Source organism: Branchiostoma belcheri, unplaced genomic scaffold (assembly GCF_001625305.1).
Source record: "Branchiostoma belcheri isolate BF01 breed outbred unplaced genomic scaffold, Haploidv18h27 scaffold4, whole genome shotgun sequence".
In the NCBI taxonomy this organism is placed as follows: domain Eukaryota; kingdom Metazoa; phylum Chordata; class Leptocardii; order Amphioxiformes; family Branchiostomatidae; genus Branchiostoma; species Branchiostoma belcheri.
The window spans coordinates 2553374-2577551 of NW_017804020.1; the positions used below are offsets into that span (position 1 = coordinate 2553374).

General features: G+C 40.8%; 1 protein-coding gene across 1 annotated transcript in view; it reads left to right on the forward strand.

The window, feature by feature from the left end:
- Positions 1-24178, forward strand: part of LOC109476901 (membrane-associated guanylate kinase, WW and PDZ domain-containing protein 2-like) — a 100867-nt gene that overhangs the window by 58721 nt on the left and 17968 nt on the right. The window contains exons 5-8 of the mRNA XM_019777918.1: positions 3154-3257; positions 4210-4270; positions 13331-13392; positions 23317-23490. Of these exons, the coding sequence (XP_019633477.1) occupies positions 3154-3257; positions 4210-4270; positions 13331-13392; positions 23317-23490 (401 nt within the window). The remainder of the gene's footprint in view (positions 1-3153; positions 3258-4209; positions 4271-13330; positions 13393-23316; positions 23491-24178) is intronic.

Here is a 24178-nt window from a genome sequence, read left to right on the forward strand (position 1 = left end):
GGAACATCGGGCGCCCCGCTAGCGTTTTGAAGTCGTGTAAAGAAATGATTTCTTTGTAAACCAAAGCCCTCGACCCTGATAATAAGTTTAAAAATAAAAGCCGATACGTTTACGAACTTATAAACCGTAGAAAATTCCCTACCGTACCGCGACATTATGAACATGTGGCGGCCGCGAAATTCGTTGACGCGACAGAAAATGTCTGGTTCATGATAGCGGTATTTCCCATGAAAATAACGTATACGATTTATTCTTCCCCTGCTGTCGGTTTTTAAGTCCCGAAACGTTTAAAAAAATCTGAATTTTGCCCACAAACCCGGACGGGGGATGGCCTGTACCTATCGGCGTAGCACATGGCGGCCGCACCGCAAGGCTTCTGCCAAAAATCGGCAACGCGACAAAAAAATGCATGGTCCATTTTAGCGATATTTACCATAAAAATAACGTATGTGGTTTATTTCTCCCATGGTATGAGTTTTAAGGTCTCAAAACCTCTAAAAAAGCAGAAATTTGCCGACGAAAACGGACGGGCAAGGCATGGGGAGGGCACTGTTGACGCCTGCATGACCCCCAAAAGGTCGAAGGTCATAGGGCACGTCCATTGCGCAATCAGCTTAATTCGCCGATTTAGCTAATTTTAGGGCGTTTGAAAATTGATACAATCACATTATCGACTTGTAGACAAGCAAAGTGATAGAAACCAATAAAATGTTGTGCAGATTAATATTTTTTTCTTCAGATTTCTTTTTTTTCTTCTTTTTTTTTTTTAAATTCAGAAGTATTTTCTTGAATGTGTAACTTTGTTAGTCCTAAACATGGGACCGATTATTTAATGTTAGAGAAGTGAAATTTTGTTTTGATGGTACTCTTGATGGTACTTTGATAATTATAAGGGACTTGTTTACAAGTTGGTGATAACATAAGGATTAGCATTAGGATAAGGTTTTGTCCCAGCTTCTCTACATTTTCCCATAATTGCTTGCCTCAAGTTCCAAGTGGAAAATGTATGACTTAATGTCATATTCTGTTTCAATTGTCGAACTTGAAGGCACCGTTGGCCCCCGGTTAGGGGTCAGAGCGTGGAACCTATGCCCAATTTTTTCCTGTATGTTAACATTTTTTTCTGGCAGTTCAAAACCTAGAAGTTGCAGGAAATGGCTTCCATTTGTATTTAGATAAAGAAAAATGCTTCAGCTTCCCCCCCTCTGGAGGGGGGGCCATGCCTCTCAAATCCTGGGGAGAACCCTGCTATAGTGAAGACTGTTCTAGTAGAAGTGTATACAAGTGCTGCACTGCTTGGTGCAGAACTACAAATAAAGGAGATGTATCCTCTTGTGACTTCTATAAGATGCTGTTACCTGTCTTGTTATAATGTTACACATTTACCGGCAAATAAATGCATAATGACAACCACATACAAATTGAGTTTCCAATTATAGTAATAAGCTAGAAGAGTCCCAACACCTTGATCTTGAAGTTAAATCATGGTTAAATGTGCCATTTCTTTTCTTTCAACTTGGTGTTGGAGTCTCTTAAGCTATTATGTGTAAGTTGTATATTTAGGAAAGACAGAAGGCTGAAATTGCAGGAAATGGCCTCCATTTCTATTTATAACAGTCAAAATGCTATAGCTTCCTCCTCCGGAGGGCGTTGCGCGTCGCTTAGTGTATGCTCGGTAAGTTTCCTCCCTCATACTAAAATTTTCTGGGGAGAACCCTGAGAATGGCTGACATTCTGATGTTGATAATTTTTCTATTGTCCCAAAGAAGTGTCTTTTTAGTTGTCCCAGTCTAAACTTTAGTTGTCAGTTGCAATTGGACCACCTTTAATTTCAAGCCCTGAGTGCTTTGTTTGCCAGCGCCCCAACCCTACCGCTCAAAGGAACATGACTAATGCACCCCGTCAGGTGGTATTCTACTGACGAGATTGCCGGCGACGTTTTCATTGTGAATTCACGCCCGGATTCATCAGCGAGGCATTCGTCGGATTTCGCAGTGATAACTCAATTAGGATTAGGACGGAGAATCCGCCATATCTCGCCCCAACCGTCTACTTAATATGCAAGCCCATCGCTCTCGGGGCCAACTTGTTAAAGATTTTCTTCACATTTCCTTATCGGTGATTGTACTTGAATTTCAGTTATGCATTGTTAGGCCACACCAATTTAATTTGTTGTTTCTTGGAATTTTTCAGAAAAAATATCATAGCAACTGGGCGAAACAAAAGAAAAAAAAACAGGCCAAGGTACCCCATGAAGGCCGGAAATGTTACATATGAGCCATGAACTTGATGAAGTCAATATACCAGGCTGGTGTATAATTAAAACAATAGATTTTGAACTTTTAATGAAACAAAGTTGCATTATCACATTGAAAAACTAGGAAGAAAAGGACTTTCTTTAACCGTTGGGGCCAAAATATGTCTTTCATTGAGCATTTTGGCGTTGATTCTGAACCTAAAATCTTCTTTTTTTTTGCAAATCAGAAAAATAATGGACAGGGTGAATCTGAGAAACAACAAATTAAATTGATGTGGCCTTATGAATCAAACTATAACCAAAATTTTTCTCAGTTAGTTACATATAAATTACATCCAGAAACTTTCCGAAGAGATAGCACGGATGAATTATTAAGTAGTGTAGACACTTCAGACTTGCACATCGAATGAATCATAATGAATTGTAGTGACGAAGGGCGTGATACAACCTACATTGCTGTTTTGTATGCTTCGGCGCACATAACAATGTCATACCTGATTTTTGTAGATATCATTCTTTGTTAATCTATTGATTACAGGTATAAAACAGTAGTCTCACTTAAGCGATTATATCATACGTCCTCAATTAACAGATAATGACAAAACTGATGATAGAACTTGAAGATAAAGACTAAAAACCAGAATGATAAAGCCCTACAACAAGAAAATATATAGCAATTGATACTCTGGCTACTAGCCATGATCATTTAAATCATAAAGTAGCGTCGTCTTTATAATTAGAAAATTAGTTACTGCTTAGGGATAGAGATGATTCAGTTCATCTTTTTCCTAAACGATATATTTACAGTCCCCTTTGCAGTGAAATGAATATCTGTTGGTATTGACAAACTGTTTTGACACGACCCCATTGTAAGGCTCCCTTCTTTCCACCTACAGCCACAACACAGGGACGACCCATTGGGACGACCCACGACTCCAGGAGGGGGGGCAGGATGGAGGTCAACAAAATGTGCCAAATCAGGGGGAGGATACAGAAGAGGGTAAGAACCACAAATGATTAACAAAAATTTTTGATAAAAGAAAAAAAAATTGAAAGATAACATTTGCAAAGCGAAAGCATAATGTTTACCTTCACATATGATCTGCTCTGTTACTTCTTAAACACATTCATGTATATGGTGAAAGGAGTCTAAATCCTTCCTGTTATAAAATTGCAACATGATGTAACCCAACACCAGTTACCATGGAGACAGACGTCTGGTTCAGGTCATTGACCTTTGTTTTGAGAAGTAGAAGAAATAGAGCAAAAAAAATGTTTTCCTTCGTTAACATGATTGCAATTTTTAGAATAAATCCTGTTTATTTCCATCTGAATTTGAACATCAAAATTACAGGTATGCTATTATGCATACAGGAAGTATATCAGATAGAATTTATTATTAAAACTGCACCATAGTGTACTGTGACAGATGACCTCCCCTTTATGAATAATTTACGCCCTAAAGTGAAAATACAATGGTAGAATTTGTGGTACGGTCTGTAGTGGGTTCCCCAGCTCCTAAAATGGTTGACCTACAAAAAGGTCGCTAGTTTTAAGTGGGTCCCAAGATAGTGCTAACTACCAACATGACCCTATCTACGTGTTCTTAGGCTGGTAGGTTTCAGAGGGTTAGCTATTTCCTTGTATAAGCTTTTCAAAGTTGACTCCCCAGCGTTCTACAATGGCCAACATTGGGCAAAATGTACAGGATTCAGGTAACGTTCATCCAGTTTTTGGCAAAACTGCATTTTCCTTCTCCTATGTACTGAATTTGTCTCTCTGCCAGACAATTCAGAAAATATATCTTTCTTTTTGTAATGGTTCATTTGGGTTTACCAGTTATTGATTGTTATAAGGAAAAAAGAGGCAGTCTTTCATGGTTTGAAAGCTTGTTATAAGTTACTGGTGGTCTTTCCTCCGTGACAATAAGAAATCTCTTCTTTGTATTCCAGAGCTGCTGCCATATGGTTGGGAGAGGATAGACGATCCACACTACGGCACTTACTATGTCGAGTAAGTATTACCTTTCCTTTTTGTCGCCCACCCTCCATCAAAAGGGCTTGTCAGCCGTACATCATAAAACTAAACCAACGTTATGAATGCTAGAAGTTACTTGGTATTCCTAAGGCTTATTTGCGATAGAAAAAAGTTCACTGGAGGACAAAGTAGGTCCCAAGTTTCTACTGCCAGATGCTGAAGTAGTGGCATCGAAACTGGCCTGTGGCATCTGAGTAGGTGAAGTAGCTATGGTATGGATATCAGTAATAGACAGGCATCCTGCGAATCGCTCTACAATAGCAGACGTAGCCAATAGGGCAGTAAAAAGTAATGTCAGTGCACAAAACCTTTCTTCCGCTCGTAAAATTCCACGCACTTAAGTCCGCCGCCTGTGCGTTAGATTGCGAGGCTTTCAGTAACGCCGGGGTAATGTTAAATAAATGTAGGCGTGCGGCGGCTGATAACGGCAGTGGTCTTTTGAACAATTCCCGATGCCATCGGTGGAATTCTCTGCCTGGAAAGCATTTTGAATGGTGCAAAACAGTTTAGTCCTTCGAAGACATAATTCTACACCCAATGGATGCATAGAGCCGTCCCTGCCAAATGATATAAAAGTTAGAACATGAGATACTGAGGCAATGTTGGTTTCAAGCGAGCACATTGGCAAAAGTCGTACTGCACCTGCGCGAAACTCGTAATGTATTGTGCACAGCACTTCGGCAGAACGTCTCATATAAGGTCGTATTTGCGCATATAAGGTTAACACTCCATCTGTAGTTTGTAAATATTTTGTCAGAAAAGACATCTTTTCTGATGCATTGTTGAAAACAAAAATGGTGAAAAATGTGGGTTATGCGCAGGCGCAGCAAGTTCTGTCGACGTGCTTGGTTCAAGCGGGTTGCATCTTCCCAGGCCATTTACTGGTGAAAAAAAGTCTTTCTAAGAAATAATTCTACACCCGGTGGATGCATAGAATAGAGCCTTCCCTGCCAAATGATATAAAAGTTAGAACGTGAGATAGTGACGCAGCATTGGTTTGAGCGGGTTGTGTCTTCCCAGGCCAACTGGTGCAAAAGAGTCTCTCTAAGAAATAATTCTACACTCGTTGGAGCCTTCCCTGCCAAATGATAATTCTACACCCAGTCGAGCCTTCCCCCGCAAATGATAAAAAAGTTACAACATGAGATACTGACGCAACGTAGGTTCTAGCATCTTGCCAGGCCAACTGGGATCTGGCAGCGTTCCAATCCATCATCCGTCACACCCACACCGCTATTGGCTTTCTAATCCGTAATCTCATGAAAAAGAGGCGGCTTAAGCAGGCTTTTCCTGAAGTAATATTGCACAGGAAAGAGTGGCGGGGTCAAGGGAATTATGCCGCAGATAGATGGGAGCGGGCCGTGACAGCTGCAAATACCAAAGGTGCTTCGATAAGGAGATCTATAAAAAACAGAGATCTGGTCTGGTGGGCACTGCAGTTCCACACAATATCGGCTGGTAGGCTCTGTTAATGTGAGAACCTACTCTAGACTAGAGTATATAGTAGAGGGGATTCATTCCTCAAGCTAAGCGACATCTTGCACACGCAGTTGTCCCTCAGTAAGACACCTGGAGCCGCATAGTTCCTGTTTAGAACTTTTATTCAGCCTGTCACACACTCTAGAGGACAGCACACAAAGTACAGTCAAAATTGTCTAAAACAACCACCCAAGGGACTGAGAAAAAGTGGTCTTTTTGGACAAGTGGTCCTCTTACCCAAAACGCATGGTCACAAGTACACAGCAAAATTTCCATCTATTTCACAATAGACTGCCCTGTCTAAAGCTTACGTCTATGGGGAGAAATAAAACAAATAGGGACGAGAAAAAGTGGTCATTGGCTGGCTTATAGAGGTGGTCACTTGGGCAAGTTTGACTGTAACTTTAAATCTACATAAGCAGGCAATTTTGACAGCTTACCAACTTGACTTAGACTCTAATTTACTCGGCTGAGCTGAAGGTCTCTGCTTGTAGCATCTGTAGCCCCAACCCACATAACGTATAGTTAGCTTTGTACTGAAATTTGTCATGGTGTTCAGCTTTTATCCTAGTCAATTTGGTTTCCTTATACACTTGGGACTTCAGACAGTTTTGTTGCGTCTTGCTCTTAAGAAGTTGAGTCCCATTTTATAACAATCCCAACCACTGTTCTAGCCAGCCTGAATTTTTTTTTTTTTGTCATCTCATTTTTTGGGGGTGTAACAGCATGTCAAGCACCGGAGGCACGGAAATCCTAGGGGGTTCTGAGGCATGCTCCCCTACTTGGAAAATTTTGAAATCTTGACCCTCTGAAATGATATTGTCTGCATTTTGTAGGGCAAATTCTATCGTTAGACTATCTCAGTTTGATGATATCTTTTCTATAACTTTGCCAATTTTTGTCCATCAAAGAAGATCGTCTTTTTTGGCCATTGTGGTCAGCAAAATGACGTCAAATGACAGAAAGACAGACGCTGGCTACAGAACACTGGCCCCAACCGAGCCCCTAAGAATCAGTATTCCAGACAGTAGAGCCCAGCTTACAGATGTGCCCATATGTATAGCCTAATGGAACACACACCCAGATCTTTCCCCAAACTTACAACAACCTACATTGTAATCTACATGATGGACTCTCAGGCTTGCATCTTTGAAACTCCAGATATTGCCTCTTCCAAATGGACAATCCTCATTCCTAGGTAAGCCCCGGTTCAAGGTAGGACATCCCTCACTCTCTCTGAAATTACACGTAACTTGGGAAAAATGCATAAAGATAGACAGGCTAGAAGCTCTGGTTGTTAGTCTCCTTACCATTCTAACAGAGTTATGGCTATAGCCTTGCCCCCAGGGTACACCAATGTGTTTCTTTCCCCTTAGCTGTTGGCATATAACATAACTCATATCATCGTGAGTATGGGGTATCCTAGGTCCTTCCCCTAGTGGACTGTGTTAAGGTTTGGCAGGTATTCTGTAAGGCTCTTGTGTAGATTTATACCTGAGGCTACAACGGAGTACAAGCGAATGTGGTTTTGTACTTGAGTTGGAGATATGATAAAGTTGAAAGTTTGTGGCTTAAGTTAAGGTCAGATGATGTGTCACAAAGACAAGAGAAAAAAAACTAAAAGGCAAAGTTTGTACCTTGAACTTTTATTGTCCCTGTAGGGAATTACAACATGTTGTTGGAGAAAAAGTTTTTCCTCACTTTTTTTTTCACAAATTCACAAATGGTGACTAATATGAAGTATTGATCCTGTAAACTTACATAATGTGAAAATTGTAAGTACTGTATATTCGTCAATTTCTTGTAAAGTTACAATGTATGAATGTTATGAACAACAACAAGTTTTTAAAAAAACTTACTTTATGCATTGTGTCAAAGTTTGACACATTGCCTTAGCCCAAGACTGTTATACATTTGTATCACTTGGATCCATCAGGTATGTAAACATGTATTATCAGCTTCACTCTTAAACTGGGTTTGAATGCTACGTGATTGCAGACATTTGTAACTCTTAGAACTTGACACACACAAGGTGCTTAGTAGAATTGCAAATTGGGTGAAAAGATATGTACATGTACATTGTACAATGTATTCTGCAAATAGAGTTAATGCACTGTTACATCTACTGTTTACATTACATGATTATAGACATTTGTAACGTTTTGGAACTTGACACACACAAGGTGCTTAGTAGAAGTGCTAATAAAAGCTGACAAATTGGGTGAAAAGATATGTACATATACATGTACAATGTATTCTGCCAACAGAGTTAATGCACTGTTACATCTACTGTTTATATTACATGATTATAGACATTTGTAACTTTTAGAACTTGACACACAACGTGCTCAGTAGAATCGCAAATAAAAGCTGACAAATTGGGTAGAAAGACACGTACAACGTTTTTTGAAAACAAAGGCAATGCGCTATTGCATCTACTGTTTGTAGAATGAGTTCTTGACATTGTTTCATTCTCTTGGCTTAGAAAGAAACCGCTTGAGCCAATCTTAACTTTAAGGGTAATGAAACGCTAAGCCTTACGAAACAAGTAATTTTCCGTGGTGCAGAAAGAGCAAGTCTTCCAATTATGTTCCTAATCATGAGCAGTGAGGTAGAACACACCGAGTGCTTTAGCTGCATGCATTGGGGACATTTAATCTTTTCGCTCGGGTAATAAAACATACTCTCGGGCTGTGGTGCGGAATCTGAATTCCGATGCCATCTCTTTGCGCAGCCGTTTTCGGGCGGTGAAAACGTGCTCTGGGTTCATCTTTTCCGCCGGCTCAGAAGTCTCCCGGGGTAGCTCGTGCTTTTAGATCTCAGCACCGGCAACATTTGTCATAGTCAAACCTGAGAAGATATGGAGAAGACGGAAATAAATCATTGATGGGATATTGTCAAAGAGACGGCTGTGAATGACAGTGTGTGTGCACCCTGTAACTCCTATTTTTACTCGACATAGTTTCTAAAATGTTTTCAAAAACTTGCTGTTTTTAGGGGGGCTGTGTTTGTTTTATGATGAAGCATTTGTCATAGTCAAACCTGAGAAGATATGGAGAAGACGGGAATAAATCATTGATGGGATATTGTGGAAGAAACAGCTATGAATGACAGTGTGTGTGTGACTTGTAACTGCTGTTTTTACTCGACGTAGTTCTAAAATGTTGTCAAAATACTGCTGTTTTTTACAGGGGCGACTGTGTTTGTTTTATGATGAAAATATATTTCTGCTTGTGATTGAATCATGAGGCTCTATGCTATTCCATTGACAATATTATTGATAATGCTATATTTCCAATGAACATATTTTATGAACCCAGTACAAAATTGACTGAAAGAAATCCCTTACCTATGGATTTTTCTATGTGAAAAAAGGTGACATTTTGGATATTTTTCAAAATATTTTATCACATTAGGAAAGAGTACTGGATGTTAAGGCGGATTGTACCACATGCAATGTTATTGTTGTATCATACCAGTTTTTCTGTTCTTATCATAGAGCCAAAGTAGCCAAATCTGTGAACAATGACCCTCACTCAGAAATAGATCGCCTCCTCCTGAAAACGTAAGCCCAGTGGGCCACAAAGGTCCTGGAATCACCCACAAGATTTATAGGGAGATAAGGAGCTGACAATAGCTCCCAAGGCTAACCAAATCCATTCTGCTGACCTGTTGTACACCTGGCTGAAACCGAGTATCCAGGGAATTCGGTAAAAAGGTCTATCCTGAGATAATGCATTCGTTTTTGCCCTTAGCTCGCGGTGTGGTTTATGGGGTTCTTGCACCCATGTTAATGGATGTACAACAACTCCTCATTCAAGTTTCTTGAAAGTTCATCTGTGTTGGTAGAAGTCATCATAGAGCAAACTGTAATTTCCAACACAAGAAATTGGACTAATTTTCAACTGGACAAGTCCAGTCTTTGTGAAGAAATGAGCAATCCACGGATCGTAGCATTACAGTCATCCTTCAACCGAGACAGGGGACGCCACAGACTTCTGTAACATAATATGATCCACTGCTTGCCAAGCCACATATCAGTCACGCACATGTATGTTATCTGCATAACGTCAAAGAAGCGTTGGATAGGACTGGAATTGTAGTCGAAAATTTGGGTAAGCCCAACGTCTCGTGTTGGAAATTACAGTTTAAACTTGCCCTCATCGTCCTAATCCAAGTGTTTCAGAACTGACCATAATTAATGGCCTGGCCTGCTGGGACGTTGCCAACCTTGATTGTTCCCAATTATGCTCTCCCGATTTTCCTCACAGGTGATTACCCAGTTTATTAGGGGCAAGTCATTTTCCCTTGATTTAAATCCTCCCCTCCAGTAGCGATCCCACCAGATACGTGCTCCTTCATAAATTGAGATAGCTACTGATGCAAAGCCTTGAGGCCCTTTGTTTTGGGGTACGTTTTCTGAAGTGTTTTATGACTCAAATCTCCAGAAGTCACCCCTTAGGTGTTCTTTGTCTCGGTGAGACCTGCGATAACTCTGCCAGGATTGACCCAACAGGTTTAGCAAAAAGAGGGATTTTGAAAGGTCAGTATGATGCTAAAATACTTAAGTTCCTCTTTGCCGATGACTGATCATTTTTAAGAGTAGCTGAAGGCAACCAATGCGGCCTTGGAAAGCTATGAATGGTTGACCGTTGGGACTTTGGGTTTTAGAGTGAATGATGTTGATCTTCAGCAACCATTTGAGAACTGATAGCGACTGAGGATGGAAGAGATATCTGCTCATAGCAACATTTTGACACAGTTTGCCATGTAGAAAATATGTATTCACAACCAGTTTTCACGTCCTTGTACTGTAATTCCTGATTTTTTTCACAGTACTTTTATGTTCACTGTTTTCACGGTCCCTTCTGTGCCGTGAACTTATCATTTATTTACCATCATCAAATCATTAGTCACCCTCCCCCTATCCATTTTCCTCAGACTGAATAAATTTTGCCACTGTAAAGACAATGTGAATTACAGTATTCTTCCCTAGTCTTGTCCAGATCCGATAATCTGATACATGTATAACCAATATTCCTTCGACACAGCTACTTCGATGCACCCTCTGACAGAGATCATACAAAATCACATGTATAGGAAGAAATAGCGAGGGCTTTTTTTATTGCTGAAAGTGATGCCATCACAAGTAATCTGTCCATTAGAACAGCCATATCTCACTTTTCTTCAGGTGATGCTTGTATCGTTATCGTTCCACAATCTCTCAGTTCACACTATTCATGCATCCGCCCCTAATTCCCCTATGGGATTCTGTTATCCTTGCAAATAGCATTTACACCTTGTGATATATATTTATAGATCACAGTACTTTGCAACAATATGCCTTATGCATGGCTAATACAGTAGGATATAGATTTTTGGTGGCGAAACCTGGCACTCTGTATCTATCTGCTATCGGACACGGGTCACTGCATTTCTGCAAAAATAATGGTTCACGTGAAACCAAGTTTCGTATGAGTACAAATGTACCTGGTCATGACATGTACCTTTTTTTAGCCCCTAAAAGCAGGCCGATTTACACAGGAAAAATTTGACATACAATCAGGGCCCGAAATTCTGGAACTCGAAATATATTTGTAGGTTTACGTATCTTAAGATGTTTGATAGCATACAGCATATTCCTAATATCTGAGTGTTATAGTACTTAACTTATAGTACTTTTCTTTAGAAATGAAACATGATTAGTTTTTGCTGACATTCTACTTTCATTTTATCTTACACAGTTCCCCAAAAAATTTTTTTGTGCACTGAATTTTTTAGGTTGGGTGCACCAGTGCACCTATTGCCAAAATGAATTTTTAGCCCTGCATATAGAGATTTCATACACTATTTTCGTACCATCAGGTTGTTTTCTGCGTGCATATAGAGATTTCATACACTATTTTCGTACCATCAGGTTGTTTTCTGCGTGCATATAGAGATTTCATACACTATTTTCGTACCATCAGGTTGTTTTCTGCGTGCATATAGAGATTTCATACACTATTTTTGTACCATCATGTTGTTTTCTGCGTGTATAAATCTGATCTATCTCAAGGCTAAGCCTGCTATCTAACATTCCTGAGTGACAGTTCTGAGTTGTGTCCTTCCTTCCTGTTGTCTAGGACCACCTGGTTCCTAGAGGGATACATTTCAACATGAGTGATGTTCAAATTAGCCGGCTTTAAATTTTGATATCCTATAGATGACCTCAGGGTTACTTCTGTGTCATATCCACAGATCTTAAATGTCCGAGTAATAGCAGTGCAGTTTTGAAAATTATTGGTTTATGGATTAATAGCCGCCTTTTGCTGAAGTAACATGCAGTCACTTACATTGTAGTTAGACCCGCGGGCAAAAGCCTGACGGTACAAAAACGCACGGAAGCGTACGGAAACTGGGTACGGCGGATTTTCCCGCGTGTAATTCGGCCTGCTTTGACGCAGGTCAAGAGCGTACGTTCCGATCATATGTTACCTTGAGGGCTGGCGTAGGAGTTATGTTTTTTGACAGAATTATGTCAAAGCATGCTGATTTATAGATAGAAAAAAATTCAACGTACACAGTTTTCGTATGCTCAGGTGCATATGCAGTTTTCGTTCCATCAGTTTTTTGCTTTGTGTAAATCAGCTCTTAGTTTACGTCCATATCTATAAACCAAAATGCAGCCAATCAATACATATAGATCTACACTAGTGTTCGGTGGGTCCTTTGAGAACCTTTTTATCATTTTCATAATACTGAAAAAAGATGGTTTCAAAAATATGTAAAGGAACTTCCTTGTTTTTGTTGCCCCAGATTTACAGTAGAAGTTGTTAGTTTTTGAGTCCTGTTTTCTTTAATCAAACCTCTGGGGACTCCCCCTTGTCCTGACACCAGCCAGCCTGTCCTCACCACCTAAAGCCCAGGCTTTAATCGTGCAGCCTGCAAACTGTTAGTTTTATATCCTGTTGCATCCTAATGTAAGAGACATCACAAGGGTTTCCCAGTGTATCTGTTGTACAAGTCTTTGTACAGATATCGACTGCATCCATTGATAAGCAGGTATCCCTTTGTTTCCATTCCTGTCGCTTTAGATTAATTGTTAGGCACTGTAATTTTGGATTGGCTCATTGATTTTTTTTTCCTGTGTAGTTATGTACTGTTAACCTCCATGTAGAGTGGCGTGTAAGCCTCCTCTGCCCATCCCGCTAACAGGAGAGGTGACCTGGGGTTGCCCGGGGGCAAGGCAGAATAGGCAAACTTGGTGTGGATTCGGCAAGCACAAATTAACTCAGCCTGCTGATCACTGCATGCCAAACACGGCCGGGGCCAACAAACGGCTTTGTCCAGTGTAGTGTGACTTGCTGCATGATGAAGCACTCTCTCCCACTGCCTTTTGATACATGGAAATCAAAGCCGATCCACACACGGGCCTGTGCAGTTCCTCCTGACATGCTGAGGAATTCGCCGGTGCCCACACCTTGAGGTGGGCTCTGTCAGGGTTGAGACCATGCAGTGCTCGTGCCTGCCATGTGTTCAGCGTGGTAATTTTGTTCTCCCCCCCTCTCCATGCAGTCACGTCAACCGCAGGACGCAGTACGAGAAGCCCACCATGGATGCCGACAAGATTCCCAAAGGTGAGAAATCCATCTTAGATAGATCCAGTTTCCACGCTACGATTCTCTCGTGTGGTTCTTGAATATATGATTGAAACAACACAGCTAAGGGGTGTTATATTATAACGTCCGTTAGAAAATATCTCAACTGTATTATCATTCTTCCCCCAAGCTCTTTCAAACATGAGCAAGTTTCATTTATCTTTCATCAGGTCGTAAAACGTATAAAACGTTAGCAGGTATATAACGTAGCAGGCTCAGTATTCAGACGCGCCAGTTGCTGCTTCACTAGGCATTCAGATGCAAAGGAGAAATTTCCTGGGAAGATCACGGAAGGAAGATGCCGGTGATATAAAAGGTGGTAACTTCAGTCAGCTGGGGCCTCGCGATGAAAGGTGTTTCAACCAATCATGTTCATGTAGGCGGTAGCGAGGGGGTGCGGACAGGAGATAAAGGCTTTGCCGAGAAAATGCGGGCTGCCCTTTGCTCTGCCCACAGTTTCTATGAATCTTGCTGTGATGTGTTACATGTAGCATATAACATGTATGGATGCTCAACACAGCAGGTACACGGCTACTGAATAAAAATGACCCGAACGGTGGAAGGTATACCAAAGAGTGGGTCCCAAAGCCACGACTCTTGGAGGTCAGCTTCAATATAGATGCATGAGCCTGTGAAATGCCAGAGCTCTCTTATCACATCGGCAAAAATGGTCCTGTCAGTCGCCGAGCAGGATGAGATCAAGCTTCATGTGAGAGGGAGAGAAGGCTTGGGTGACAACAAATTGACTTTTTCAGTCCTGACTTGACCTGACCTCAGCTCAGGGAACTCAGTCAGAACACAAGTGTACGGCTTAGGAAATATATCCTGAGTAGAGGAGATTGGATGGGGAAGGGCTGAAGGTTTCTTTTATTACTCTGCGGCCAGTGACATCTTTTTTTAGTGCCGAAATGCAGAAGAATAAATCTCAATATGACCATATATTTGAGCTGCATACTTGAGCTATATAATAGATATACAACACAAGCAAAATCTATTAATCAGCACATACATAACTAGTACGAGTAGTAGGTTACAGTGCCTATCCCAGAATGTTTTGTTGGCATTTTATAGGCCACAGGTAAAAGTAACATACATTACTTGTAAACTATTCTGTTAGCTTTAGGATGGATCATAACATTGGATGCAGTGGTCCAAATTCCCAGCCAGCCACCATACCAACATTATTGGAAGAAATATCGGGGTTTTTCCAAATTCTCTTCAACAGATATAAATGCTCTTCAGTAGAGTGCTCGAAATTCAGGTCACTCCGTTAAGCTAGCATCTAAGCCGGGAACGAGGATTACTGAAATCCTACTAGCCAGTTAAACCTTCTTACCCTCAAGTTAGTTTCGGCACAGGTACACGTACGTACTAAAGGTACTATTGATTGCAAAGGAAATGGTTTATTTTCCCTGGAGCTGTTCAAAAATTAGTTTTTGATGGTGCCGGTGGATAGTAGATGTGGAGAGAGGTCTCTGGTAGGGAGGGAGATATTGACTTTGCTCAGGTCGACGGCGCAAGCATGTGTGAAGAATATTGATTGTTCTGACCGGCTGGGATGGTTTGCAATGGGTGTTAATGGAGTCGGAGCAAGCTGTAGGACTTTTCCTGATAACTGTTGAAATGTTCTCATTACTGGGCTGCACGGTAGATGTCAATTCTCTCATTGGAATATCCATCACAACACATTTCCACATTGTGTGTGCCAGAGTGCTGCCAATAACTAAGATAAACCAGATGTAAATGTGTGCAGCCAAATTCGTATGCGTGTGTGTTGTGTAGTTTGTGTGTGTGTGTGTGTGTGCGTGCGTGCGTGTGTGTGTGTGTGTGTGTGTGTGTGTGTGCACGTGCGCGCGCATGCGTTTTGAATTGGAATACCCATCACAAATTAGTGTAGCAAATGGATCAAATTGGGACCCAGGGTGCAGCCTAACCAAAATCAAACAGATTTAAATGTGTGCAGCCAAATTAGTATACATGTGTATGTGTGTGTGTGTGTGTGTGTACATGTGTTTGTGTACTGATGTACATCAGCATCCTCATCTACATTGTACATCACCATAAGACAACAAAAATCCACTTGTAGAATGCAGACAATACTAGTGCTAGCAGTAGCATAAAAAACTAAGAGGTCGGAGATCTCATGTCTTCGTCAGAGGTACATCGTTCTAGAGAAATTAACATGCGTATTCTTCACTCTTTTTAATTAATCAATTTTGGTCTAAAGACCAAAAGAATCTCTGTACTATTTTTATGGTACAGAACACCCTGAAACGGTTTGCCGCAGATTATACAGATGCGTCGTCACCCGTGTTAGTCCCCCCCTCTACGTTATTTGAGTTTGGACTGTTACTGGAAAAAAAAAACGTTCAAGAAATTCTTTCTGTGTTGAAAGTGTCACGACAGCGCCGCAAAATATAATAAGAGAAGATGTTATAAAGGAAAGAATCAGAACAGGGTGACTACGTACTGCTGTTTTGTTAATTTGTCTTTATGACAAATAGAAGACTTGTTTCTTGTGTTCTTTGTGTCCTAACATTTGTACTTCTACATTTAGTATATTCCAAATCTAGGCATCTCGTTTTTCGGCCCTTCGTGTTTTTATTGTGCGCTTGCCTTAAATTTAAGGTAATTAGATTTAAGGTCTCCAGTGGACGTCATCCATAGCAATTACTTGGTGTGGCCGTAGAAAATAACCTGACATATGTCCAACCTATCCTCCCCCTGCTGAAGTTATAGTACAATCCCTCAATGTAACGTCATTTGATCCCATCCCATCATGGGGTTCCCTGGCTATATCCAGCTGTCGGCTGTCTCCAAGCAGATGTAGGTGGGGGTTTCTAAACACAAAAGGTCCTATTACGGGGACATAACGACCTCCACGACTCTCATCTTTGAACTCAATCTTGGAGACCACGACAGTAACATGCCTATCAAATTTCATTAACTTCCATCCACACATACAAAAGTTATCCTGCTCACAAGAAAAATTAACAAAATGCCCCCTCTAGTCACAACGAAACCCCCCACGAAGCTCAGTAACGAACTTAAGCTTGGTCCCGACAATAGTAAGCACCACACCAAGAATTATAATCAACATTTTACAAATACTTGAGTTATCTTGCTAACAAGCCACAAACACAAAAGGTGCACTAACGTGACGCACGGACCCCCCACGAAGCCGAAACTTGTACTTGACTTCGGCCTCAACAGCGGTAATCTGCCTGCCAAAAATCATGGACGTCGAATCATGCCTTCCAGAGTTATATCGCAAAATCCGCAGTTCCCCACACTCCGGCGAGACAATTTCATAGTCCTTCTGACGAAGACAAAAAAGAATCAAAAGCTGTCTAGATATATGTTAGCACTTTCTCCGGCTAATCTACGATTTCCATTACGGAAAAGCCCCTAGGAACACAGACAGTAAGCTGGCACCCTTTTCCTTTTGATAAAACTGTCTCTTGATTCATCGACCTCCTCCCTTGTGCCTCCTAATGTTGAGGCGATATTTCCTCGGTACATCGACACTTGACATTCTGACAACTAAAACCAGACAGTCTGGCTGACTCGCTACTCGCTCAACAATCCATTAGACCCAGCCCGGCCCAACCGTAAGCCAATGATTCCCCCGTCATCCCGGGTAACATCTCCGCCAATCCCGTGCCGGCGTTCCTGTAACGGTCGCGAAGGACCAGATGAGCCGATGATGAGGATGTGATTGCCGCTGCGAGAGATTACCCGAGATCTCACATTGACCTTGAGGCAGACTATTGAATAAGTCATGCGCATCAGAAAGAAGGGAAAAAGCCAATTAAAATGTCAACATGGTTACACTGTTACTTGCAGGCAGGATAGAAACTTCACTGGAGTCGGTAATCGTTGTTTTGTGAAACTTCAAGTGGTTCAGTCAAGTTCATTCATTGACGTAAGGTCAATGACCTGGACCAGATGTCTGTCACCATGGTAACTGGTGCTGTAGCAGACACCATGTGGTGTTGGGTTATATTATAACTACACTTCCCAACAAGACAAAACCAAGGTCATGAATGTACTAGTTAAAGTACATCCATTGATTCAATTGTTTGGCCCTTGACAAAAGAATGTGCAAAAGTTTACAACATAATTCCTAGTGCATTATGAAAGCAGTACTGACTGGACAGTTTATTCCCTGTGAGACTTGTGTCATGAAAAGAATGTTTTTGTTTAGGTTCTAAAGACAGTTTGGCATCATACTGTCAACCTGAATGGTTAACTGGTAAAAAGTCGGCAGGTATTTCATTTGAATACAAATATGAATACTTTCCTGAGATGTTTTACTGAAACAGAGCCTTACAGGCTTGCTTTCGATGCCAAACTATTGTGTACATGTAAGATTGTGCACTGTTGAAATAAACCATTTTACAGTACATGAAGGTGGGTGTGGCTGGCGTGGGTGGGGAGGGGGGCAGCACATGTTTTGGCATCTTGAAGTTTGTGTCCTAATGGGAGTACAAACATTTCCATCAAACTAATCCCTTCCAGGCAAAAGACCCTGTGGTTCCTTAAGTTCCTGGGATGTTCCCCCCTTATATTTTGCTGTACATCAGGTATATTTTTTCATACAAAGTTAGTTCTTCCCCAGTTTTGTCTCACCAAAATTTTCAAAAGTTTATTGTTCAATTTCTTGGTCAGCAAGGCACGTACCCGAAACAATCGACATACAAGCAACATCATCTATTTGTTAGAAAGTTGGTCTGTGTAGGCCTGTATTGGGCTTCCCAGTAGATATTGAGCTGGACATTGGAAATCTTCCACAATGTCTGAAGCACTTTGGTGACTATGCTCCCACCAGCAAACATATACACTCACATCCCAAGTGCAAATTAAAGGAATCTGATACATATATTCAGAGACAATATTGAATTGTGCTCTGTTCAAAATTCCTCCACTGCACTCCAAAATTCCTAAATTTGAAAGTCATATTGTATGCCTACTTGAAACAACCTTGGAATTGCAGTTGATCATGACAGATGTACAATGTACATTGTTGTAACAGACACAGGAAAAAGGAGGCAGACTGTAGTTTGGTATGAAATAAGAAAAAAGCCAGATTGATCTGTGATTATGGTGAAAGAAATCAGTTTTTCCAGATGTACAATATTCTGGTAATTCACGAATCAGGCAGTAACCAGTCATTACTTCAACTTGTAAAACTCAAGGTGACCGTAAAGTAACAAAGCTACATATAGCCCCAAGCATAGTCTACGAAATAATCGTTAATGCTGTCTTATGACAAAAGGAAGATGGGATTTGTTTCAGACTCTGTTTGAAAATTGCTTTAAAAGTTTACTGCCACAAGTTTTAGCAGAAATTGCACTTAGTCTCATACAAACTAAGTAGCCGATTCCCCCTAGTGTGTTTCTTGTCTTTTATATGCTTCAGCTTACTGGAAGCAGCGTTTTGTTTATCTCAAAATTTAAGACCTGATAATGTCAGGGAAAATCCGAACACAATTCCCTAATCCCAACGAAGTGGAAAATTGCTTCAGTGCGGGGCCTACTTTCACCATTGTGTCTGCTCCTAATGTTGGGACAACTGCCGCAGGTGCCAGCCCCCCCTCTTAGTCTAACTGAGCGGCTGGGCCTGATGTCTGGTTAAGACCATAGCAAGGAAATTTTATGGATGACATCCTCCACAGACTCAAAATCTAATCCGATAGGGGGAAAAAAAGGCGGGCCTCAAAAAACAAGATTCCTACATTTTCAAATTTTGACATCATGAACCTTGTTAAACGAGAAATGATACCTTTATTGTGCTAAGTTTACTGCCAACAATTACATCCATTTCTCACTGAAACAACTTTGAAAATAAAAGTTTCCAATCATTGTACAAATGGTTTTGAGTCAGTGAGAACATCACATGTACGCTGTCACCATCATATATAAAAGGTAAGGAAATACATCACTGCATCAAAAGTAAAAGACAAAACATTAAATCAGAGCCTTATCTTGTCTCCTCTTCTCATAGTTATCTGCCATCCACGTTCTGTCACTGCGACAGACATCATTGCCCATTTTCGGCATGTTGACCACTGTCAGAGGGCAACAAAATTTTTTTTTTCTCCCAAAACCAGGCGAAAATTCATGCACGCAGAGATGTCATCCATATAATCAAATCAATATGGCCTATCAGTGCGCCTGGGTCTGATGTCTTGTTAACTTGGCAGGGAGTTTTGATGGCTCCATTAGTCAATGCAGACAGGTCTGATTGTCGCCAGCCTCGATTCAATTTCATCTAGTAGAAAATAAATATATGCAGGGTTGCAGCTGTACACTTCCCTGCCACCAGACATTTCATCACACCTCGCTTCCAATTTATCCCTTGTAAATGTATTTGACTTAATGTTTATATAAAAGTAAAATACTGGCTTCTCTCTGACTACAAATGTGTTTATGAAGTCAGTGCCATCATCTATATTTCACTATCAACAACGTTCAAGTTATGATTTGATTTGATTTGATTTATTGAGATTGTAACAGTACAATACAGTGGAACAAAGGCAGCTGTTGCTGGTGTTGTATCCCACAGATGTAAAACAAATGCAGGACAGACAATACTTTTTACTTGAGTTAAAATTGATTTATTTTTGGACACATGCTTGTTCTTTTTCTTTTTTTTTCACATTTTTTTCACAGGTTTTCTTTTTTTTCTCAATACCATCTAAATTCTAAAACAAATAAAGTTTAACAATGCAAATTGAAAAATTGCTACTAAAAATGTGTTTTAGAATGAAGTTCAGAATTTAGAGGGTTTGATCGAACATTTTTTAGTTGTCGATCAAAAAAAGGCTAGGGTCGGTCGGGAAACCAAAAACACCAACATTTTTTTCCGAGGCCTAAGTGTGCATGAAATGTTGTAATGTTTCGTATGTAGAAGTGTTACTGTTACAGATGCAGTTCCCTAATGTAAAAGTCAGCCATAACAACCCATCTTCTGCACCCAAACCATTCCCATCACCACACATGAGCCTGTTCTCGGTTCGTGATAGGTGACATATTTTAAACATTAGCAGCAACAGTGATATTTCAGAAAACGTGTTATTTCTTTCAAGCAAGACTTTAGTAGTCTATACTTACGGGTTCAAGTTGTTGCTATGCTAAAAGCTGTTGTGATATGAATGTAGATTGGAGATATAAAACATTGTGTTGACAATCAATTTAAAGAAGCTGGGAATTTTATCTGATGTGCCCTAAGTCACGGGTCTGTGTATTGATTCTCACAGATATGTTCACGTCTCGGAGCGAGAAAAATGTTTTCATTACCACCTGGGCACTCCGCGTCCTGCATCTGCGATGAGCATTTTTATTGGCTCTTTTGACTCGGTGCCCGGCAGCACATGGGGTAGAGTAATCCTGTACCAACTCAGGACTGATTTCCCAATATAACAGTCCTGCATGCAACATTAACAGCGGTAGATCATAATCAGGACGCCAGCCGGGGGTTGTGTTGTACCGTAACAGCCAGCTGTAAGGCAGGACTCGAAATCCTTTTTTTCTGCACACCTGCACAACTTGCACTGGTGAAGGTAATATTGAAAACTAAAAAAGTAACATTTGCAAATCAAATGCATAATGTTTGCCTTCGCATATGCTCTGCTATGTTAATTCTTACTCAAACACATTCATATATATGGTGACAGGAGTCTAAATCCCCCCTACTAATGAAATTGCAACATTATGTAACCCAACACCAGTTACCATGGTGAAAGACGGTCTGGTTCAGGTCATTGACCTTGTTAGAGGTCACTGTTTGGAGAAGAAGAAGAAACTGCTGAGCAAAAACAATGTTTTTCTTTGGTAAAGATCCACCATTTTTGACCACCAGACAAATATTACCTGCAGCACTGCCAAATTTAGGAAATATGAATCATATTAAAAGCTGTTGAAAACTCATTGTCATTATTTCTTTTATACTTCATAAGTGTTATCAGTCCATGCACAAAATAGAAACAAACATACCCATACATTTGTATATGAACCCAGTACATTTGCAGGTGCAGGTAGACATCAGAAATACCTGCACAGCCCCAATTTTAAAACCTGCACTAACCTGTATATACTGGCGAAATTTCGAGCCCTGTACACCTGTGTTATGAGCAAAAGGGAGCCCGCCCGTCAAATATGACTACATCACCACTCCAACACATAAAACGTAAAATGTTGTCCAGACTCAACACACGGACTGTTGTTGCACACACAGATAAGGGTGCTCCGGCCGTGCTTTCATGTTTAAAGACCTGACTTTATCTCTGTAGGTATAGTTTCAAGTGCATCAGGTTTATTGTTATAACAGTGTTACGGGCCATATGCAGAGAGTAACCCTGAGCAAAGCTATAAAGTATCTTCCTAACTCCGTGCGTGTTAGTGTAGGTGCGCTAATTCTGACGGATGCCCCGGCTGCCCCGTGTATTGGCGAAATGGCCGGCACGGTGTAAATGTCACGTCTGATATACAGGGGCGCCGGTACGGTCATTCCCATGGCCTTTTAACTCCCCACTGCAGCAGATACTGAGGGATGTTGTAACGCAATTCAGCCGATCAAGCCATCAATGGAAATCTGCATCCGTTCATCCTTACAACTTTCTGCACTTTGCAAGGGATTATACAAGGGTTAATGCATTTAGATGCATGTACATATATTAAGACAGCAGCATCTAAAAGCCTTGATTGTATTAGGCCATTCTTTAAGTTGATTGAACATTTTGTATGTGGCTATGATTTGATATGCATTTGCAAAAAGCTAGATTTTTGTATTTGTAAGGAGATGCATTACGAGTCTAATGGAATATGGATGTCATAACTATATTTCTAGTAAATGTAAGGGAACTGGACCAAGAAGGACCAAGAAAAGGTATAAAAAGCAAAGATCTCAAGTAGTGTTTTTAGAAAATGTATTTGAAGAAAGTTGACTGAAAAAGTGAAATAAGATAATAACGGAAAGTGATCTTTAAAAAACTGCTTAAAAAAACGTTCTTAATCTTGTATTTCTGTCCTTGGATCCATCTGGTCTGTTCCTAATGTAGTTTGGGTGACACCGCTCCATCCAAGAAATCTTTTTTGTTTGGTGCAAATCTGATAATGGACGTATAAAGGTGGATACATGGCCGTGTATTGATTGGATGGCCTGGAAGAGCATGCTGATGCACTTTGATGTCAACAGGTTTTCAGTAGGGCCTTCCAATTGAATAATGGTGTTGACATTGTGACCACACAATTGCATTAGTGTGCCATGATAGAGAATGCAATGCCTCTGAGTTGTTGTAAGCCAATGCTACCGATACAGAAACTACCCCCCAACCCATCCCAACCACGAATCAAGGTTGGCTGAAGTTTGGAAGCAGCCTATCAAATTTGAGTTAAATTTGAGTCAAATTTGACTTCATGATTGATTTGGTGTAGCCCTAGCCATCAGAATCATCAGTGAACTAATTTACATGTGGGCATAAACTTGACGGTATGAAAACTGCTTACACACACAGGCATCCAAAACTCTCCAAAAGAAAATGTAATTTTTCCTGGGTGTAGATTGGCCAGGTTTGACATATGTCAAGAACGGTCTTTACCATGTTTTTGATACACATCAAAGCAGGCCGATTTAAATTACACACCGAAAAAATTTAATGCTTAAAGTTTTCGTACAGTTGACTTTTTGCCCTGCATGTTAATCGGGTCAGTATGAACTGTCTTGTCTTGCTGAACTGCCATGCTACTGAAGCTAGCCTGATTTCCCGATGATTTGTTCTGTACTACTGTTGTGCTGCCATACTTTTGTACCACTGTTTGCATGTGTGACTGTTGCTATACCTTGCATGACCTGACTTGTTGATCTGCTGTATGTACATGTCTTCCCAACGATGATTTACAGAAACTGATGATTCCTCCACCCACCCTGCCTCCGATTCCGAGCGCACATCCCCTCCCCCTGACAATGGTAAAGCTCCTGTTGATGATTCCCGCGAAAATTCTCCCCGCGACGATCAGTCCGATAAAGCTCCGCCTTCCGCCGGCGGCTCCGATACCGGGCCGCCGCCCCCTGCAGGTAGACAACGTATAATCGTCATCCAATGATTCCGTTTTCTTTCCTCTCCTCACTCAATCTCACACTCATACTAAAACCCCTTACAGCTCATCTTTGTGTTTGTGTTTTATTACAATACATTCCTAACATTAATTTTTCTGCAGCTACTAAACCGTTCTCCCTGGCTTGCTACATACAAATGATATTATGTAATAATATATAATAGACTGATGGGCATCAGACTTCTCATTAGATGGCTAAGATCAGGTACTAAGCTACTTTGCTCACACTCACCAACCTTCCTATATTTACAATCTGACATACAATTAAGCTTTCATCAAGTGCTATCTTGTTGTCATTGATATTAAAGCTTTTCCCTTAGATATGCTCTAGTATGTTGCTTACTGCTCTAATGGAGTGGAGTAAAACATCTCATGTGTGTCACTGAGTAAAGAGACTCTTTTCACACGACCAAGTCTTTTATTCAGCCGACGTTTCGGTGACCGTCTGTCACCTTCCTCAGGGCAATTCTGACTGGTCCAATTGCAAATTACAGTACAGGAGTCGCTGCTATAATAGATGCGTTCCCAAAGTACAATATTTACATATCTACACATATGGGTGATTACAGGGAAATGTATCTACAATGCATCTATAGCAGTAACACCTATGCTGCAATGCTATGCGAACCAGTCAGAATTACCCTGAG